The sequence below is a fragment of the Antennarius striatus genome, chromosome 22 (assembly GCF_040054535.1).
Source record: "Antennarius striatus isolate MH-2024 chromosome 22, ASM4005453v1, whole genome shotgun sequence".
Classification (NCBI taxonomy): Eukaryota; Metazoa; Chordata; class Actinopteri; order Lophiiformes; family Antennariidae; genus Antennarius; species Antennarius striatus.
Genome location: NC_090797.1, coordinates 7,720,583 through 7,739,201, shown reverse-complemented (window position 1 = coordinate 7,739,201; position 18,619 = coordinate 7,720,583). Strand labels below are relative to the sequence as shown.

Here is an 18,619-nt window from a genome sequence, read left to right as displayed (position 1 = left end):
ACGCACACACACACACACACACACACTGTGTGTGTTTATAATCAGTGCAAGTAGAAAAAACATGTAAATCAAATTAAGATATGAATCATTCTTTAATCCATTTGTTTTGGAAAAGCTTTCTACCAAATTTTCTGTTGCAATGCATTTTGTGGTTGTGAAGAATTTTTGAATGGTATTTTGTGGAGGACAAACCCCGCCCATCCCCAGAATATTCACCAATCAATAGCTACTTCAGTAATTGGCAGACCAATAGAAACGCCTGTTGTTACTGCGTTCGGTAACTAAGGACCGACCTACAGAGTTCTCTACCGCGTATACGAAGAGTGTACCGCTGTACGAGGAGTTCCCTTAGCAACCGCGGATAAAAATGAGTTATTACAGTATAAGGTAATGTAATGCACATATTTTGTACGTTGGGTTTACAGTTTTTCTATTTTGCTGTAAACCTTAAAATGAGTAGTTGCCGTTTGTAGTTGCCGTTTTCTGTAAACGAAAACTATTACCTACAACTTTTATCAAGACACCATTGCTCCGAGCGGAGGCTGGCTTGATGAAGCGTTAGCTGGCATTAGCTTCTAATGGCATTGGTAAGCTAGCTGCAGCTGGCCGAAAAAGACCTCAGGAATAACAGTTATCCCTTTTAAGTTTCTCATTTTAGAATTACTTTAGTTACTCGACGAATGACAGTATTTATAATCCAGCTAACTGTCTCGGTGTCACAGAACAACATTTCTTACCGATTTGTTAATCATTTTGGACAAACAACTTTAAAGTGAAGAAACCCATCGGGTGATGCTTGTATCTTTAACGCTACCATTCATGGCTAATGTGCTATGTTACTGTTTGCTCAGCGGTGTCCACAAGCCTTCAACATTTAAAACGAAATTCATTTGTTATTTAGTTACTACTCAACAACGAAGTAACAATGTGTGTTAATGTCAAATGTTGGCGATTAATTTGTTGCATTTCCATGAATACATACATTTAGCTATTATGGTGTTCTACCTCCTTGGACGCCTTGGGTAACGCCAACAGTTATTAAACAGTTATTATTTATTTATTATTACATCACAGAGAACAACATTATAGTCGTCACTGATTACATGTATCTTTGAATAGAGTGAAGCGAGAGGTATACAGAAAAAAACACGTCTGCGTGTCGTGTTTAGGCTTGCCTTTGTGCAGGGGCTGTTGAGTCAAGCATTCTTGTGTTGTACGAATGAACAACTGCAGACTAGTAATAACAACAAAACATTATTGTTTCTTTTGTTTGTCGTAACATTTTAAAGGAGGGATTGGATGGAAGCATGGAGAGTGACGGTCAGACCCCACAGTCGGTGTCCAACTCTCCTAATGTCGTTACTATCAGTGCTGTCCTTGGATGTCTACAGGCGTTGGGCAGAAGTTGTGTGTGTGTGTGTGTGTGTGTGTGTGTGTGTGCGTGCGTGCGTGCGTGCGTGTGTGTGTGTGCTGTCAACGTGTCCGGTGCGTTTCCCTGTCTAATGCCTGTTAAGTCCACTGGGATAGGCTCCAGCAACCCCTGTGACCTTACTTGAAATTACTTACTTGAAATTCACAAAAAATAATATTAATAATATTGACACCTTTCCCCCCCAGATTTTACAGGAAAGACAATGGATGGATTGATGGACAGATGGATGGATGAAATAATGGATGGAGGGATGGATGGATAATTTTGTTTATAATCACATGTCCCATGCGCTTCAGGTGAATTGGCTGATCTCTCATTGTCCATAAGTGTGAGTGTTTTTCTGTCGTTCATGTGGCTTCACGGTGCACTGGCGTTGCGCCCGGGGTGTGCCCTGCCTCACAACTGAAGTCCACTCCAGTAACCTCGTGACAGCAGAATAAGCAGATACTGAAGATAGGTGAATGAATGAATGAGTTTCAAGCACTTCAGATCTGCATCCATTTTGCTGCGAGATAAAATCAAAGCAGCTCCTACCCTTTCCTGTTTCACTCCTTTTTTTATTTGACGTTTTCCTCTGACAAGAGTTGGAGGCAGTCATGTAGGTTCCCTTATTTATTTGCCCCAATGAAGAACTGAATATAATTTTGAGCAGATTCTGGATATTTTTTTCTTGTTAGAGAGCACATTTTTCTTTTGACAGTTTGCCAATATCATGGAGAATAATGTTAGGACCATCAACATAAATTCCCAGGCACAGATAACTGTGGATTATAATCTGGATCCACAACATTAAAATACAGAGTATATCTGTAATTAAAATCACATATTGGCCGATATTCACATCTAAAATTGAGAAAAAGTATTTAAAAAAAAAAGTTTTAAACTTACATTTGGTCAGTTGGTTCAAATTTGAAAGGTCTGACACAACTGCTACGACCCCCTTAACCTTTACCCCAACATATTTAACAGACTGCAGGTTTGCACATGGTAGAATCTTAGCTTTGTAATGTGACAGTTAAGTAATGTGAGACAGCCGACCCATTCTTGCTCAGTACACCAGCTGCGATGCACACTGATCTGTGAAGTCAGCCTGCTCCGTTTGTGTCAAAGTTCATGACTCACTCAGCATTTATAATGAACAACCTCCAAGGACAGTTTTTTGGAAGATAAGGATATTCTGGGGCTTCTAACGCACAGATTGACTTAGATTTCAAGAACATTTCCCAAATCAATAGCAGTGAGAACTTATCCTGTTTAAAGATATTATCCCTGAATCAATAATAATGACTTCAGTGCTTTGAACTGCAGGCCACACTCCAAAATGTGAAATTTCATCACACAAATCGATGAATCACACGTCACAAGTTTATAGGTAGTCTGCAAATCGCAAGACGGCTGAAGGAAGAGCTGTTGTAGTCAGTAAATAAAGTTGGTTAACATTTTTAAAGTTGCACTTTGTGTATCTTTCAATAATAGAAGATGCATGGAATTATGTGCTTGCCTCATTTTATCACTTTAACACCATGACATTAGCCAAAATAATACTGTAATCTAAATTAGTCATTTGAAAAATGACATTAATAGTAACATTAATAGTTGCTGACTTCTACAAAGAGAACCTATTGTGGTTGAGTGATGATGCGTGTGGTTGACAAGGGCATTCCAAACACATAGATCCCAGCTGGCCAAAATAAATTACCCCTGTTGCTCATACTCTGACAGAACAGCTCTGGTATTTGGATGGACTCTTTCAAACAGCAGTACTTGTAGATTTCATGATAGTAAACGATTAAGTGTTTATGTATAATGGCAGAATTAAGTTTTGAATTTTTAGAGATCAGTATCAAGTGGGTCTCTTGCTGCCAAAGTTTAAGTAGGCAATAGCTGATATTTCAAAAGCCACCTAAAAAAGATATAAACTGTCACTAGAGGAGTTGTGAGTTAAGTGTGTTCCTTGGGGACCCTGAGGGAAATATCAGCTCTTGTAGTTTATTTCCATCATTTGTTTTGAGCTCAATAATTACTCCCATTGGTGAGTGATTCCCCTGCTTATCATCAGCTGATTTAAATGCCATTTTGCTGCAAACATATTCCCGATTTTCTCTCTGCTTTCTTTATCCCACTTTTGTAAGTACGCTCAGAAAAAGATCGATAGATTCTGGTTTCCTAGCAACTTGATTATGGTCTCCATAGCATGTCTGTTTTTAGAAAATGTAATACGTAGGATTTCGTTTGTTGAGTTACTGTTTGATTTTCAATATTTTTATGATGATCGCAGACCGGAACGCTTACTCATATGATGTTGACTGTAATATGAGTTCATTTCAGTAATGTTGATGAGCCACTCAGTTTTAGGAGATACATGCGCTGTATGAAGCCCAATAAATTGCAATTACTGCAAATAAGAGAGAATGTGGTTTTGCAAATGTGGAGTCTTCTCATGAGTCAGAGGGAATGAGCAACTAATTGCTCAGCCATTTAAAAACTTGCTGGAAAGAAGCCTAAAACTCCAAAAAGAGAACAGAGATGGTAGAAGTATCCCTAATTTCATATCACATTCAGCTTTAATGCTGGCCTTTGTGGCCTAATTATTTAGGCCCTTCAATTGCAGATCTAGATCCCTCGGTGAATCCCTCAGTATTGCCTTAAGTGTGAAGTTATGGAAACAGCCCTAAGCCTTCCAGCCTCAGTAGACATCAGCACTGGTAGCTGTAAATCCCCTGGGTGGAACATAGCAACTCTTTCTGAGTCATATAAGAGTAGAGATGTTGGAATCTGCAGGGCATACTCTCAGAGTGGACTCCACAGCTCTGAGCTCTAGTGAAAGAAGATTTTTGTGACACTGTACATGAGAGAGCCTCTGCATTCCTGCAGCTGCATCCATGGACACTGTGAAGAATGGGGGATCTCAGCCTGTCTACAGCCGATGGTCATACAGGTATCCACACATAAACTATGATGTTACTATAGAGGCAGTTAAAGTATTCATTCATGTGTGATGTGATTAATTGTTCCTGTAGCATGACTGGCTCTTGCACTAGCACACAAATGTTTGTGTTAGCTCCCCAAGGTGTATTGACTTTTTCAGGATTGAGAACTGTCAGAGCAGTCAGGGACAGGGGTCAACGCTTTGCCAGTCTTTCTTCCAGCTTCTGGTCCTGCCCTCCAGCCAGCTGAGTGGCTGAGGTGCAGTGAGAGATGTGCCTCTCGCTCATGTTTCTACCGCCGTATCGTTACTTATTCAGAGCGTCAGGCCTCGACTTTGCTGTAACCAGAGTTGGTGATTTGTGTGTGTGTGTTTGTTTTCATGTCCATGTTTCCTCTACGTCATAGCGTCAACATAAGCACACACACACACACACACACACACACACACACACACACACACACACACACACACACACACACACACGTCATGTTTTTATCTTGTTTACAGTTGCTTATGAGTATGGTGAAGTCGAGATGTGGAATATGAGTGTTGGAGATGTGCATGTGGAGCAGTGCTGCTTGGCACTGGTTACTGCAGAACGAGGAACGAGACAGATGTTGTACTTTATTGATACAAACTTTATTGAGTACAGTATTTTCCGCACTATAAGATGCACGTCAAAGCCTTTATTTTTCTCAAAATCCGACAGTGTACTTTATAATCCAGTGTGCCTTATAAATGAAAAAAAGATTTAAAATAGGCCATTCATTGAAGGTGTGCCTTATAGCCCAGTGCGCCTTATAGTGTGGAAAATACTGTAACTTTCAACAGCTGAAATGCAGGACCAATGGATCAGTTTGGGGCAATACATTTCAAATAAAGTGGATGTCTGTCAGGTGTGACATTAACTAAAACATGGGACCTTTAACATGATCAAATCTGGACAGTTTTAAATAAGTAAAACACATACAAGCAGTTTCTTTATTGGGGCTAAGTAATGTTTAGATCATTTTTAGATTTTGCCTTTGTTTTTGTCACAATTCATTGTGATTTCATTTCATTTGAATTTGCGCAAGACTTTTGTGTATTAAATGTTTAAATATAAAAGATAATATAGCATAAAGCAGAGATGAAATCAAAAATTACACGTAACTGCTTTAACAGATGATTTCAATTTTGTGTATTAAGGTGTTCATCACCTGCAGTTGTTACAGCTAAAAATTAGGACATGAAAACAGCATCAGTTCATGTCCTTTGTCTTCTTTTTCACTATTGTCATTCATCACATTCTTGGGTTTTCAGCCTCCTCTCCTTTAATGTACGGGTGTTTGTTATCCGTTATATAGAAACACTTAATAGGCATTTTCTATAATCTTTGTATTGCCGGGGAAACGTTAAAGCAGTGGGTAGAACTTTTGCCTCACAGCAAGAAGTTTTTATGTTTGAATCCTTTCTGTGCGGAGTTTGTATGTTCCCTCAATGTCTGCGTGGGTTCTATCCGGGTTCTCTGGCTTCCTCCTACCTCCAGTAACATGCAATTTAAATGAACTGATCACGCCAAATTGTCGTTACTGTGTGTGTGTGTGTGTGTGTGTGTGCATTTGTCAGTTGTTTGTTCACACCTACTGCAGCTTCTTTAACTTACACTTTTAAAGTCTTTTTAAACACTGAAGCAAACAGTAGCTAGATAAAACAATTGCCCTGTTTCTTTTATTGACAGTGAAAGTTTCAGAGAGATCCATACCAAAGCCTGTGCTAGGTGATGCTTGAGAAATGAATGATTAATGATCAACACAAGAAAAATCAAAAGGTGTATAATTATGCTATTGACATGTGGATTCAGTTCTAGTTGTGGTAGATAAGTGTTTCTTCAGTGAACTATATAAACTGTTTAGAACACTATGTCCTGTTGAGCTTCATGTGGAGAGGACAGACTTTAAGGTTCTGTCTTTTATTCTTTCAAAATGGATTTGGACTTATTCTTTTCTGTGGCTGCCATTTTGTAACCCACAGGGAATAAACCGTTTAATTTTATCAGTCTCCTTTTATTCTGTATCCTTTCATAGCTTGAAGCTCTAGTGCCCGTGGCAGACACTGTTCTCCTTGCGGAAATTCATTTTTGATCTGGCATTGAGGAATTCTTTCAATTAAAATTAACAATAAGTCAAATAGAATGTGTTGTAATTATAAGACCTCTCAGTTTAATGAAATGACATTTTCTGATAGGTTGGATATTCTGTTGCACCTTGAATCAACAGTCGGGTTATTGGTTTCTATTATCACATTATTTATAGCATTTAAATAGCTCTTTGCCATGGTCCTTAAAGAATATATTATATTAGACATTTCACACACGGCTTCTCAATGAACAATCTGATTTTGACATTCAGCTCCAAACTAATTACACACCTCTGCTGACCCTTCTGTCAAGCTTTACAGCGCAGCGCTAAAGCCTCCAATTACAGTGAAGCTCTGGCAGAAGGATTTTAATCAATGCCGGTGGAGGTGCACTTTTGATGGAGCTGATAGCATGACTGTTAGTTATATAGTCTACTCTTTACTCTCGATTCACACTTGAGTAAGGTGTCAAACGTCTTTTTGTTTACTGCCCTGTACTAGCTCTGTGTAATAACAACATGTTTGAATCCAATCAATGCAATATCCCCATGGTTACCTCTTTTAGACACGCAAAGAAGGGACAACAATGGTGTGCTCTTCTCTTGTCACCTAAGCTGTGATGGACTAATGAAATATTGATCGCTCACAGCTGTGATGAGATGCTGTTTGTTGTGCCTGTGGTGTCCATGTTTTCCTAGAACATTTGTACCTAAGGACATTCTCTGAACCCAAAACAGGCCAAAGTACTTATGATAAAGAAAGATTTTTTTCTTCATTGTTGTTGTACCCGTTCTGTCAGATATAACCTCTGTCATAGATTGCAACAACTTGGTTTCATTCAAACCACAGACAAATCTGTGAAAATATATGGAAAACATTTTGTTGTTCTGCTCTTTTCCACATGACCTGTGCTGCTGTCTTCCTTGATGCTAAACTATCGTTTGATTTTAAGACCCTCCAGCTCTACCAGCTTCTCTACTAACTCAACATCAAGGTAAGTGGCAGTACATCAACACATATTCTCATCAAATGCAAAAACGTAAACCTTTTCACAGTTTAGGACTTGAACTTCCAAATTATAGAGGGCTGAAGTTAAAGTTAGCCATGAAGCTATTTAAAATACCTTCATAAATTAAAGTATTATATTTTTGGGCTTCACCACTGAATGATAACGTACTTGGGGAGCTCACAGTCCTCTACTGTTTTTTCTGATGAGGGTAAAAATAAATGTGTCAACAAAACTATATTTTAGTTTCACTCAATATCCAGAGAGCTTTTAACATTGATCTGTTAATCAAAGTTTTTTTTTCTTCTAACCAACATATTGTCTTAAAAGTATAAGGAATGAAGAGAAAGAATCAATCTTTACATTAGATATGCTGGAATTCGAAATTTCAAAAAAAAATTGCTTGAAAAAGAATCAGCTATTAAAGGTAATTTTCTATTTATTAGCTGATCAGCTCTAGCATACAGTATGTGCATGTTAATCAGGCCATCGATCAAAATGTGATTGCGATGTGCTATTTGACAAAAATTACAAAAATACATCTTTTTGATTGTGTTGTTAAAATGAACATGTGACTGAGTTTAGTTGCATTTATAAAGGGAAACATGATTTGATCTACTGCAGTATGTCATGGGTGTGCCACAGGAAATATCACTAAAATATATTGTGTGTTGAGTTTGACGTTATCAGTCATATGCTGCAATGTTTGTAGAGGAAATAGCATACATTTATCAGATTGAGCTTTGTAGTGTGGAAACACCAAACAACAAGATGAATGGGATTGACCTGTATTAAATGACCATTGAAATCAGTAATTGATGTGTCAGTCGGGTTATTGGACTCATTCGCATCAGTTTGAGACAAACAGTCTGCACGTATAGAAGTGTGGTATGACCTAACGTAGCATAGGTGGACTCCTCTCATGCCTTGCTGATGATTTGACCTGCACAGCATTCACCCGCCCCCTCCTCACCGTCCTAGACAGCTCCTAACATGTAATTAACTACTACCATCCCCTCTCCATCCCTCCACTTTGTCACTAGAGAATGTACTCAAGTGACCTCCCAGGAGACATGTGTTTGCAAATGTCAACAGCAAGGGATAATTGGAGGAAGATTTATGAGCGATAATATGACACACCAGTATGAGATGACTCATTTAGACATCGACTGAGTTCAGCGCGCTCGCTCTCGCTGCTGGGCTATTGATGGTGCTGCTGAGCTTGATGAGACCTTGTTAAAGAATTCTAGTTCTTCTTGGGTTGCATGAGTTTTTGGAGCTCCTCGCTTTTTGACACTGACTATTATTGTGACTATTATTTGGACATGAGCTGTGATGTCAGGTCTTTAAGAATTGTGTGTCATCACCTTCACATACCAACTGAGGGAGAGACTGCAGTAGATAGAAACAGGGAAGGAGTATGGGGGAATCAGGTATCTGATGAAATTGCCTGACTGAGAGACTGAGACATTTCATACTTTAATCTTAATCCTGTCAAAAAGAAAATATAGCTCACATGGATATGTGATATATAAAGACGTACCCAGCAGGGAGAAATGAATTAAGTGAGAAATATAGTGACACACATTTGGCATCAGCGAGGATATTTCAACCAACAAAGATTGAAATATCCTCAGTGAACTGGCAGACGGTAACCTGGGAACACTGACCAGGTGTTCCCAAGTTACCGCCAGGCGAGGTCTGCAGAGGTGTTAATAGTTTTTCTTTTGAAGTTGACTAGCATGCGTAGCCCCTGTTCTGTGCAGGCAGACCCAGCTGTAGTACAGTGGCAGAATATGCTTTCTACAGCTCCTCTGTAAATGTTAGCCAGCAGTTGAGAGAGGAACCTGGCTTATTTCATTTTCATTTTCCTTAAGGGAAAACCCCTGGTTGGGCTTTCTTTACCAGGTGGGAGAAGTGGAGGGACCGTGTCAGATTGTTTGTCATGTGGATTCCCAAGAATGTGATGTTTGTCTCTCTTGTCCCTGCTTCACCTTTTCAGTGAAGTGGGCACAGAGAGAATTGTGTTTAAAAATACAATGGGATGACAATAGGTTGGATGTGACTGTCTGGGTCAGCTGTCTCATTTGACAGGCCCAGACAATAATAGCAAGAAAAAGACTGACAATACCTGAGAGTTTTGAATGCCAGTGTCAAGAAAAAGTCTTCTTTACAGAACTTCTGCTGGTGTGTCTGACAGAAAGACAGGAGCAGAATCTGTAACTCCAATGCACATACTCCTGCTTTTGCCTTTCTGTTTCCTCCTGGTAGCTAAGCAACGTGCACCCTGTTCCTCCTGATAGGTGTCTGTGGTCAATTCCCAGAAGATTTAGACAGGAGGCATTCTCTCCGCTAAAGCTTTGTCCTTTTAATTCTTCGCTTTCTGTTTCACTGAATGAGTAATACCACATTTCTCCAACAGGTTCAGAGGGTCATTTTTTCACCTACATCTTGGTAATTTGTTTAGTTTCAGCTTGTAGTCCATGTACGCTTGCTTTTAGCCATTTTGGTTTGGCCAGACAGTTTTAATTTCTACAGCATCTCTAAACCGTATTTTATTTACTGTTTTTTGTTTTCATAAAGGATCACATCGAGACTTTATCTTGTATTAAACTGGACAGGCAGAATAACATTCAGTGAGATGCTGTATAAGATTTTAAACTCTTCATAGTAAGGTTTTTTTCTTTTTTTTCCCCCCAGTGGACTCGAGGATGACGGTTCCAGTCTTATGCAACAGAAACTGGAGAAGCAGGTAAAAATTCACAAATGAAGAACTCTACTGTCCTGTTATTGTAAAACAACTGGATTACACTTTGAGACTTGTTTTATAGCTAGTCTGTCATTTTTTCCATCTAAAATTGACCCTAAATTGATGTGTTGTACCACTCCAATGTCACCTAGGGGTGCCTGCTGTTGGCAGGAATAGCTCCAGCAGTACTGCAGCGGTGTATAATTTAGGGATTAATGCTGGTCTTTGGAAATCTGTGTTTGACCACCAAGTCACTTGGGATTGTAGTGCCTACTTATTCCTGAATGAGAATTGCTTCCTCTTATCCACAGTGTGTGTGTGTGTGTGTGTGTGTGTGTGTGTGTGTGTGCGTGTGTGCGTGTGTGCGTGTATGTGTGTCCCACTGAGGCTCAGTTGTGTAGCACACTTTCAGTTGAGTCCAGTCAGCCTCATTTGAGAGTCTTACATAACGCATGAGGACGCGCCTGTTTATGCCCAGAAGGACGCACACACACATATCACACGTGAGTTATGGAGGTACAGAAACATTGAGGATGAAAAGTCAGAATCATTCTTTTACTGTCAGTTCATAGCAACATCCTACCCTACATTCACTTGTAAAATAAAAACCGTCGAGACATATTACCCAGGGCTCTGTGGCTGTGATGTTGCTCATGTCTCTGTCTCTGTCTCTGTCTCTGTCTCTGTCTCTGTCTCTCTCTCTCTCTCTCTCTCTCTCTCTCTCTCTCTCTCTCTCTCTCTCTCTCTCTCTCTCTCTCTCTCTCTCTCTCTCTCTCTCTCTCTCTTTTCATCTGTCTTTATCTGTGTGTCTTTATCTCTTTCCCTCTGTTTCTCCCTGCGTCTGTCTTTTTTTTACTATTTTTCTCTCTCTCTCTTTTGCCGGAGCACTAATGACTGCTGATTCAGTTAGCAACGGTGGCTGCACACACACACACACATGCACACGCACACGCACACACACAGTGGTGCTCAGAATTCATCGCAAAGACAGACCCCTCTCTCCGTCAGAGGACCACAAAGCTTTGAGGAGGCTGTCGGATTATCGACTGTTAAAAAGCAAGAAGGGAGGCAGAGTCATGCCCACCAGGAGTTCTTCTCCTGGAAGAGAGTATAGTTTCATGTGACGATCAAGACGCTTGGGATTCAGAGAAACCTGATAACTTTGCTTCACTTATTCAAGATGTCAATGGAGCGGGTTGGTAACTTCTAAAATACGTTTTCTTGTATTTGTCTGACGATTGGTTTAGTCTGTACAAGAAGTAATTGTCTTCCTGTCACATTGTCTTCATAAAGACAATCATCCATTTACAAAATAGAATTTGTCGTGAAATCAGATGTATGTTTTAATCTGTTTTTCTCATGTTTTAGCTGAACCAGGAAAGACAGAATGAAGTCACATCCTGGTCTCAAAATACCAAATGCCAGTTCTTTACAAAACAATGAAGTAAAACAATAGATTACCGGTACTTTAAAATAGCAACTTGAAGGAAAGGCAAACCAAGCTGGTCAGAATTTCCTGAAATGAAGAATAGGCCTAGGCTAAAAAGGAAGGTATAAATGAATCATTTAATGTTACTTGGTCTCGTTCAGATGTTTCTCATGACATTTCATTCCACTCTTTCGTCAGTATCCGGAAAAAACTCAGATCAAACCAGAATATAGAGAATAATTAAAATCGAGAAAATCTGATTCATTCTTCCAGCACAATTATCAAACATATTAAAATTTTACTTTTGACATCCATCTGTTACAGTCACAGTAAAGATGTTCATTATGTTAATATGGCCTAATGTTTTATTCATCGGTCATTTTGTTTATGACCAAAATACAAGTGTGCAAATTGTGGTGCTGTTAAAGCAGAGCTTTTCTGTGTGTGTGTGTGTGTGTGTGTGTGTGCGTGTGTGCGTGCGTGCGTGCGTGCCTGTATGTGCGTGTGAGTGTTGGGGGGGTAATAGACACTTTCTTGGTATGAGCAAAATTACTCATGAATTAACAAAAGTTTTGGTAAGTGGAGAATGAAAGACCTGCTGGTCTCTTCCATTTCATTAAACAACAAAACCAGCGTCACTATACAGTACTTGTTGTTGTGCATTTGATGCGTTAATTAATGCACTTGCATAATCCATCTTTCATCTGACTCTGTCGCCTGGGTGGGAGAGGGTGCAGCAAGACCTGGAATAATTTTACAGCATTTCGTAAACATAATTACAAATCTTTATGTGCTGTACCATAGCAACTAAATCATACCAATTATTTGTAGTTTAAATACAAGCTAATGAAACGGTTGCTGATCACATTTTGTTGTTTACTTTTTCTTCATGAGGTTTTCATTGGCTGCATTGTTAGCATGTTTAAAACAGCGTAACATCAAATGAGCCTCAGCACCCATTACTGTATTTAACCCAAACACAGCATGTGTTCTGGCTGTGGTGCAATCATGGTGGTTTATTCAAGGTTTATTTGTTGTCCTACTATTTTTGCTCCACTTTGTGGATACTTCAACAAGTACCTGTATTGATAGAATTAAACACAAATAATCTTGTTAAATTTGTCATCTACCAGTCAAAAAAGAAATCTTTAGTCATTTATCTTTGCGCAACATTCTTCTTAAAATAAAGAAATTTCCCTTTTGCCTTAGCTTTACAGTCTACTGACTGTGCAATGCACTTGTCAATAGAGTCTTTGACATGGTTTTCATCTACAACTGATTTCTTATTGGTCTTTGTACAGAAGGATAACAGATCCGTTTGCACACTCTTAGTAATTTTTTTTTCAGGGTGGCGTACATTTAATGGAAATAGGATTCATACGCATGTGATGATTTATACATGAAATCTGAGCATGTGTATAACTTGAACAAAGTCCAATTTTCTTCTCTTGTTTGTTCTGTAGAGGGCGCTGCTGGAGCAGAAGCAGCGGAGGAGGCGTCAGGAACCCCTGATGGTGCAGCCCAACACAGAGACTCGGCCCCGGCGCACCAGAACACGGCGTGGCGAGGAACAGGCCCCTCTGGTGGAGTCCCAGCTTAGTATCACCAATGACGTCATCATGGACGGTGAGATTATTACATGTTGAAGGTCATTTCAAATACAGATGTCCCCAATTTCCAAGTATTTGGTGGGTATGAAAGATAAGGAAAATTTTTGAGGCAGCCACTGCTGTGAAAACAAAAATTAGAGATACTGCTGCAGAAATTATTTTAATAAAATAGAAAGCAAATTATACTTTTAAAAACATTTATTCAAAGGTATGTTAAAAAAAATATCAGAGCAAAATCAAAACAGATCATATGCTGGGACGGATTAAGTTCAAATGTAAATTTGTTGTATGTTGAATGAAATGCAAGCATTTCTTTATAATTCCCCTAGCCGGAGAAAACGAGCAGCTCTGGCAGCTGCCATCATCTGTCATCTTCTGCTGCAGGTATTGATGGCCCTGCAGCATTCTTGAGCTCGGAAACCCCTGATTCAGGAATGAAAGTCCAAATACTGTCAGTCAGTCACTCCCAGTCAGAGTCCAAGTCCCAGTCCCAATCTCAGACACAAATTCAGTCCCAGTCACCTGCTGCTGTGGAGCCTGACAGGGATGGAGACACCGAGATGCTGCTTGAGCCGAAGACAGATATCCACGAGTTACTGCAGAAACAAGGTAGGTACGTGCAGAGCTTGGTAAATTCCTGGAATGTACAGACATTTTAATATCATCTAAAATATAATGAACTCTACTGGTGCTTTGTGGATTTATGAATGCAGACAGCGGTATGATTTGTTGTGAAACAGTGACAAATGGGTGATCTTGTAATATGCCGGGGCTTTGTTCATACTGCAGTGTCCATCTATGCATCATTAACGCTCGCCACCCACGATCACCAGCTGGCTGGCAGGGATTTGTAAAGTTTATGGAGGATGTATTAAAATCCAGCCTGAAGTGAGTTGTGTGCTTCAGACCTACCTGGCATTAGAGAGCCACAATTCAGTCCTGGGTTGAAATCTTCACAAGCAGCTCTAGTTCAGTGATAACAGCTTTCCTCCTGGGCTTCAGTGATGTCATAGGAACCAAATGTCATTGTCCTTCTCAGTGATGGAAGGCCTCATTGCTACTGTCATTTCAGTTCAACGAAAGAATATGGCCTCTGGACTTCCAGCTGGTATTTTTAGCTCTGCATCTTTTAAATACTCCAGCTCCAGAGGAAGAGAAAGTAATAGGCATTTTGAGTTTCATCCATATTTAACAAGCTCATTCAGAAAAGGTCTGCATTTTTAGCTGACCATGAAAAAAATTGAATGACTTTTTATGAGCCTTCTATGAAGTTTCTGGATGATTGATGTCATAAATAATTGGTTCACAGTTTTGGTTTGTGTTGTAATTACAGTCATGGAGTCACTGCTAGAGGGAAGCAGACACTTGTAATATGAATGGCGGTTTGTACTTTCTCCCACTGATAGCTGCATATTTGTATCCTGTAAATAATACAGGATAAATATTGTGTTTCGTTATGTAACAGTGATGAACAACAGTGACTCTTATTTCCTCGCTTTAAACACAGGATTAGATTACAGCAGTAATGGAGATCCAAAATATCCCATCATTAACAGTATTATCATTCATATAACTTCTAAAAAGGCATTTATTGACAATATAATGAAAAATACTTCAAGATGTGCAGATTTCACATGCATTTTTAAGCAGTTTTAAAATCATAATAATCTATTCTCCTCAGGTAAAGTTTCTTCATTCTAAAACCATTTCTTTACTTCACAAAAAAGCAGTTTTGTTTGATGGTGCTAAACAATGGACAACGGCAATGAAAACGGCATCTACATCATGGTTTTATTTTATTTTATTTTTTTATTTTATACACTGGATTAATCCCTGAAGGGAAATTAGAGGTACACTCCATAGCTGTAGCCAAGAGCTGCGTCCTGGCTCATTAATTCAATTAAACCAAAAAGACAGATGTCTCAGGCAAGTTCGACTGGCTGCTGTCAGCTGGGTCCATTTTATGTCTGCACGACTGCACGAAGCCGTATCTCCGAAACACAGATGTACATCTCGGATGTTCAGCCTTGTCTCTCAACATTAATAATCACCAATGCGGAAAGTGACTGGGACAAAACATGCATTGTTAGTGACAGGTAGGGTTTCAATAGAGGCCAGCAGCCAAACATGACATTTTTTGTAGGGTGAATGCTGAACGCAGTTTGACTGAATGGTTAAATGAAAGCTGCTTTGATTGTTTCAGATGGATTCACAGGGACTTATTTCATCTCCTAATATAATGCTTGAAGAGTCTCCTCTAGCATTTCAAAAATTACTGTAGCTGTTATAAATTTGTAGAAGAGTCACAAAACTGCAGTTTGGAGACACTTTGTTAAAAACACAAAAATGAAATTATTATTTTTTTCTATTATGGGAAATGTTCAGACTGTTTAGATTTTAGGATTCTTTTTGTTACACCTTTTCATCTTCTCCTTCACCAGGTCTGTCCGGCAGCATGAACTTCGATGAAGCCAGCGAACAGGAGGACAATGTTGAGGAGGACAGAACACATTCTCTATCCCCTAGCACAGACACCAACAGACCTGCCTCTGCCGCCAGCAGCAAGGACAATCCCGTAAGGAGCTGACCACATGCATCCAGCATTTGGCTTCTACCATAGACTATTAAACCTCAATCCACATGCTGTATTTACTGTACCCAGGAGGTGTCGACTCCTGGATCTCCAACAGCAGATAGTGTCCCAATGGATGTGGCCAATCTAGAGGAGTTTGTCTGTCAACCAGCTCCTCGTGGCGCCACTGTTAAATGCCGAATCTCCCGAGACAAGAAGGGCATGGACCGCGGCCTCTACCCCACCTACTTCATGCACATGGAAAGAGAGGATGGCAAAAGAGTTGAGTGTGGGTTGGGATGGAGCATCTCATAGTTTATTTGTCAAATATTAAAATATGCATTTTTAGATTTTCACTCTTCTGAATAATTCTTATTCTTTTCAAAAAAACCCCATCACTTTATAGACAGGGTGTACGAGTTTCTGCTAGTCTAAAAAATTGTATTTTAACTGTTAAAATTGTTAAAATATGTTTACATTTAATTGTACCCTGACAAACTCTTTCCGACATAATCTAAAATGTAATCAAGACAGTCACCCCTTTACAACAAACCAATATATGAAGAATATTTTACCCACTGTGAAACAATAATGATCACAATATTCAGAACTTCAATAAGCTGCTAGTAAAACAATCCACATAAATATGCATATTGTTTCCTTGGTATCAAGGTATAAGCTGGGTATTTATTTTGCTCAGTGTCTTTGATAATAACTTTTATGTGATGCTAAATGCTTCGAGAGTTTGTAAATTCTTTCTTTAGACACCTTGAAATTGCTTATTTAGGCTCATACTTTGAACGAGTTAAACCCCCAGGAGTGTACGGTACAGATATTGAGTGTATTTGTCTTGCTCTCTGACTCTTTACAGGTGTTCTTGCTGGCAGGAAGGAAGAGAAAAAAGAGCAAGACTTCTAACTATCTTATTTCAGTGGATGCCACTGACCTGTCACGAGAGGGAGAAAGCTTCATTGGTAAACTGAGGTAAACCCACAAATTGAATTACACTGTTCACAGGTGCATTTAGCTGCCACACGTTATTCTGTTAGCTCTGTGCAAAAATTGCTGCCAACAGTTGACAAATTTTAAATCATCACCAATTTGCAATCAATAAGGTCCAACCTCATGGGCACCAAATTCACCGTGTACGACAATGGCAGCAATCCTTGTAAAAACCCTGGAGTGCTGCTGGAAGAGAACACCACGCGACAAGAACTGGCTGCCATCTGCTATGTGAGTGAAAGACACACACAACACACAGTGTGTCCCCAGTTCATCACAGCAATGAAGCCCTCACACTCTGTGTGCTACTTGGCAGGAAACCAACGTGCTGGGATTCAAAGGACCCCGCAAGATGACTGTAATCATACCAGGCATGAACATGAATTTCGAAAGAGTCCCTGTGAGGCCTCAGAATGTGAGTCTGATGGTCCTGGAGTCATGTGGTCCTTGAGAGTTGAACGTTTTCTAAACTTCTTCGAGAGTCTTTCATATTATATATGAATTTAATGTATATCAGAGCTGACTAAAGGTTTTTGTGTGGAATGTGAATATGAAGTGTTTGATACATATTCAATGTGTTACAGGAGCAGGAGAGCCTCCTGAGCCGGTGGCAAAACCACTCAATGGACAACCTGATTGAGCTGCACAATAAGGCACCCGTGTGGAACGACGACACCCAGTCTTATGTCTTGAACTTCCACGGCCGCGTTACCCAAGCATCAGTCAAAAACTTTCAAATTGTACACGACAATGACCGTAGGTATCCTCCTGTCATAGCTCAATACCATGCTCATGTTATTTTGGAATTATTTTCATCATGATTATCGTGAAAAGTGTGATATAGTACCAGCCAGATTCACCCTTCAAGTAACGATTAACTGGCTGTATGGTCGTTTCTGTTTCCCCGTACTCCAGCCGACTATATCGTCATGCAGTTCGGCAGAGTGGCCGAGGACATCTTCACTCTGGACTACAACTATCCCATGTGTGCTCTTCAAGCCTTTGCCATCGGCCTGTCTAGTTTCGACAGCAAGCTGGCCTGTGAATAAGTAGAGGATTTAACTCAAAAACGGCACCTTTTCCACCCTTCCTAAAATCCCTTTTCAGCAGGATCGTTTGGGAGCTCACGATTTTAATACTCACATGATCAGAAATAATCTCAACAAGGATTTAAGAAACTAATATGAGACTTTGTAAACAAAGCAGGGACGCTGATTATGACATCGCTGCTCTCTTGGCTGATCCAACAACCCACTCTGAGTGGCAGTTTTTTCTTGTCATTGTTACATCAATGCCAGTTTGACCTTTTTGAACAGCTCATCTGTGCTTAAGACAGGCACTCTTCCCAGACATTGGTTGCATCAATAACCACATTTTATATAGATCATGTGATTTGATTATATATAGATTATGTATAATTATTTTTTTATTCTATTGCCTTTTGATTTGTTTTGTGTTTTATCCCACATTAGGGAACTCTAAAACAAACTATAAAGTATGTGAATGACATAACAACATGGCCTTGCCCCTCAGGCCAGAGTTATTTGAAAATGATGAACTAAGAAATGCAAACTTGTTTTTGTATATGTTCACCATTTGTGTGGGGAAATAATTTTTTTCCCCACTTTTATATATATTCAATATATACAAGATGGATCGCGCACGCACACACACAAAGCCATGCAATTTGGGGAGTTGGAGTTGGTTGAGTGAAAGGCAGCCACATAGCGCCCAATATACAGCTTGTGGGGGACAGTGCCTTGCTCAAGGGC

The 18,619-nt window shown here is 39.7% G+C and overlaps 1 protein-coding gene across 4 annotated transcripts; it reads left to right on the top strand.

The window, feature by feature from the left end:
* The first annotated feature begins 282 nt into the window (after window positions 1-282).
* Window positions 283-17,898, top strand: tulp3 (TUB like protein 3). Of its 4 annotated transcripts, none has more exons than XM_068306893.1 (12): window positions 283-387; window positions 7,432-7,473; window positions 10,186-10,237; window positions 13,127-13,289; window positions 13,658-13,882; window positions 15,715-15,848; window positions 15,936-16,127; window positions 16,717-16,829; window positions 16,961-17,078; window positions 17,164-17,262; window positions 17,432-17,603; window positions 17,763-17,898. In XM_068306893.1, exons 1-12 carry the CDS (start codon window positions 368-370, stop codon window positions 17,894-17,896), a joined length of 1,464 nt encoding a protein of 487 aa, XP_068162994.1. In that variant the 5' UTR covers window positions 283-367; the 3' UTR covers window positions 17,897-17,898. The 4 variants fall into 4 exon arrangements, with proteins under 4 accessions (XP_068162994.1, XP_068162993.1, XP_068162995.1 ...); XM_068306892.1 differs by lacking the exon at window positions 283-387 and adding an exon at window positions 4,300-4,370; XM_068306894.1 differs by lacking the exons at window positions 283-387; window positions 7,432-7,473; window positions 10,186-10,237 and adding an exon at window positions 11,211-11,429.
* Window positions 17,899-18,619: the final 721 nt, after the last annotated feature.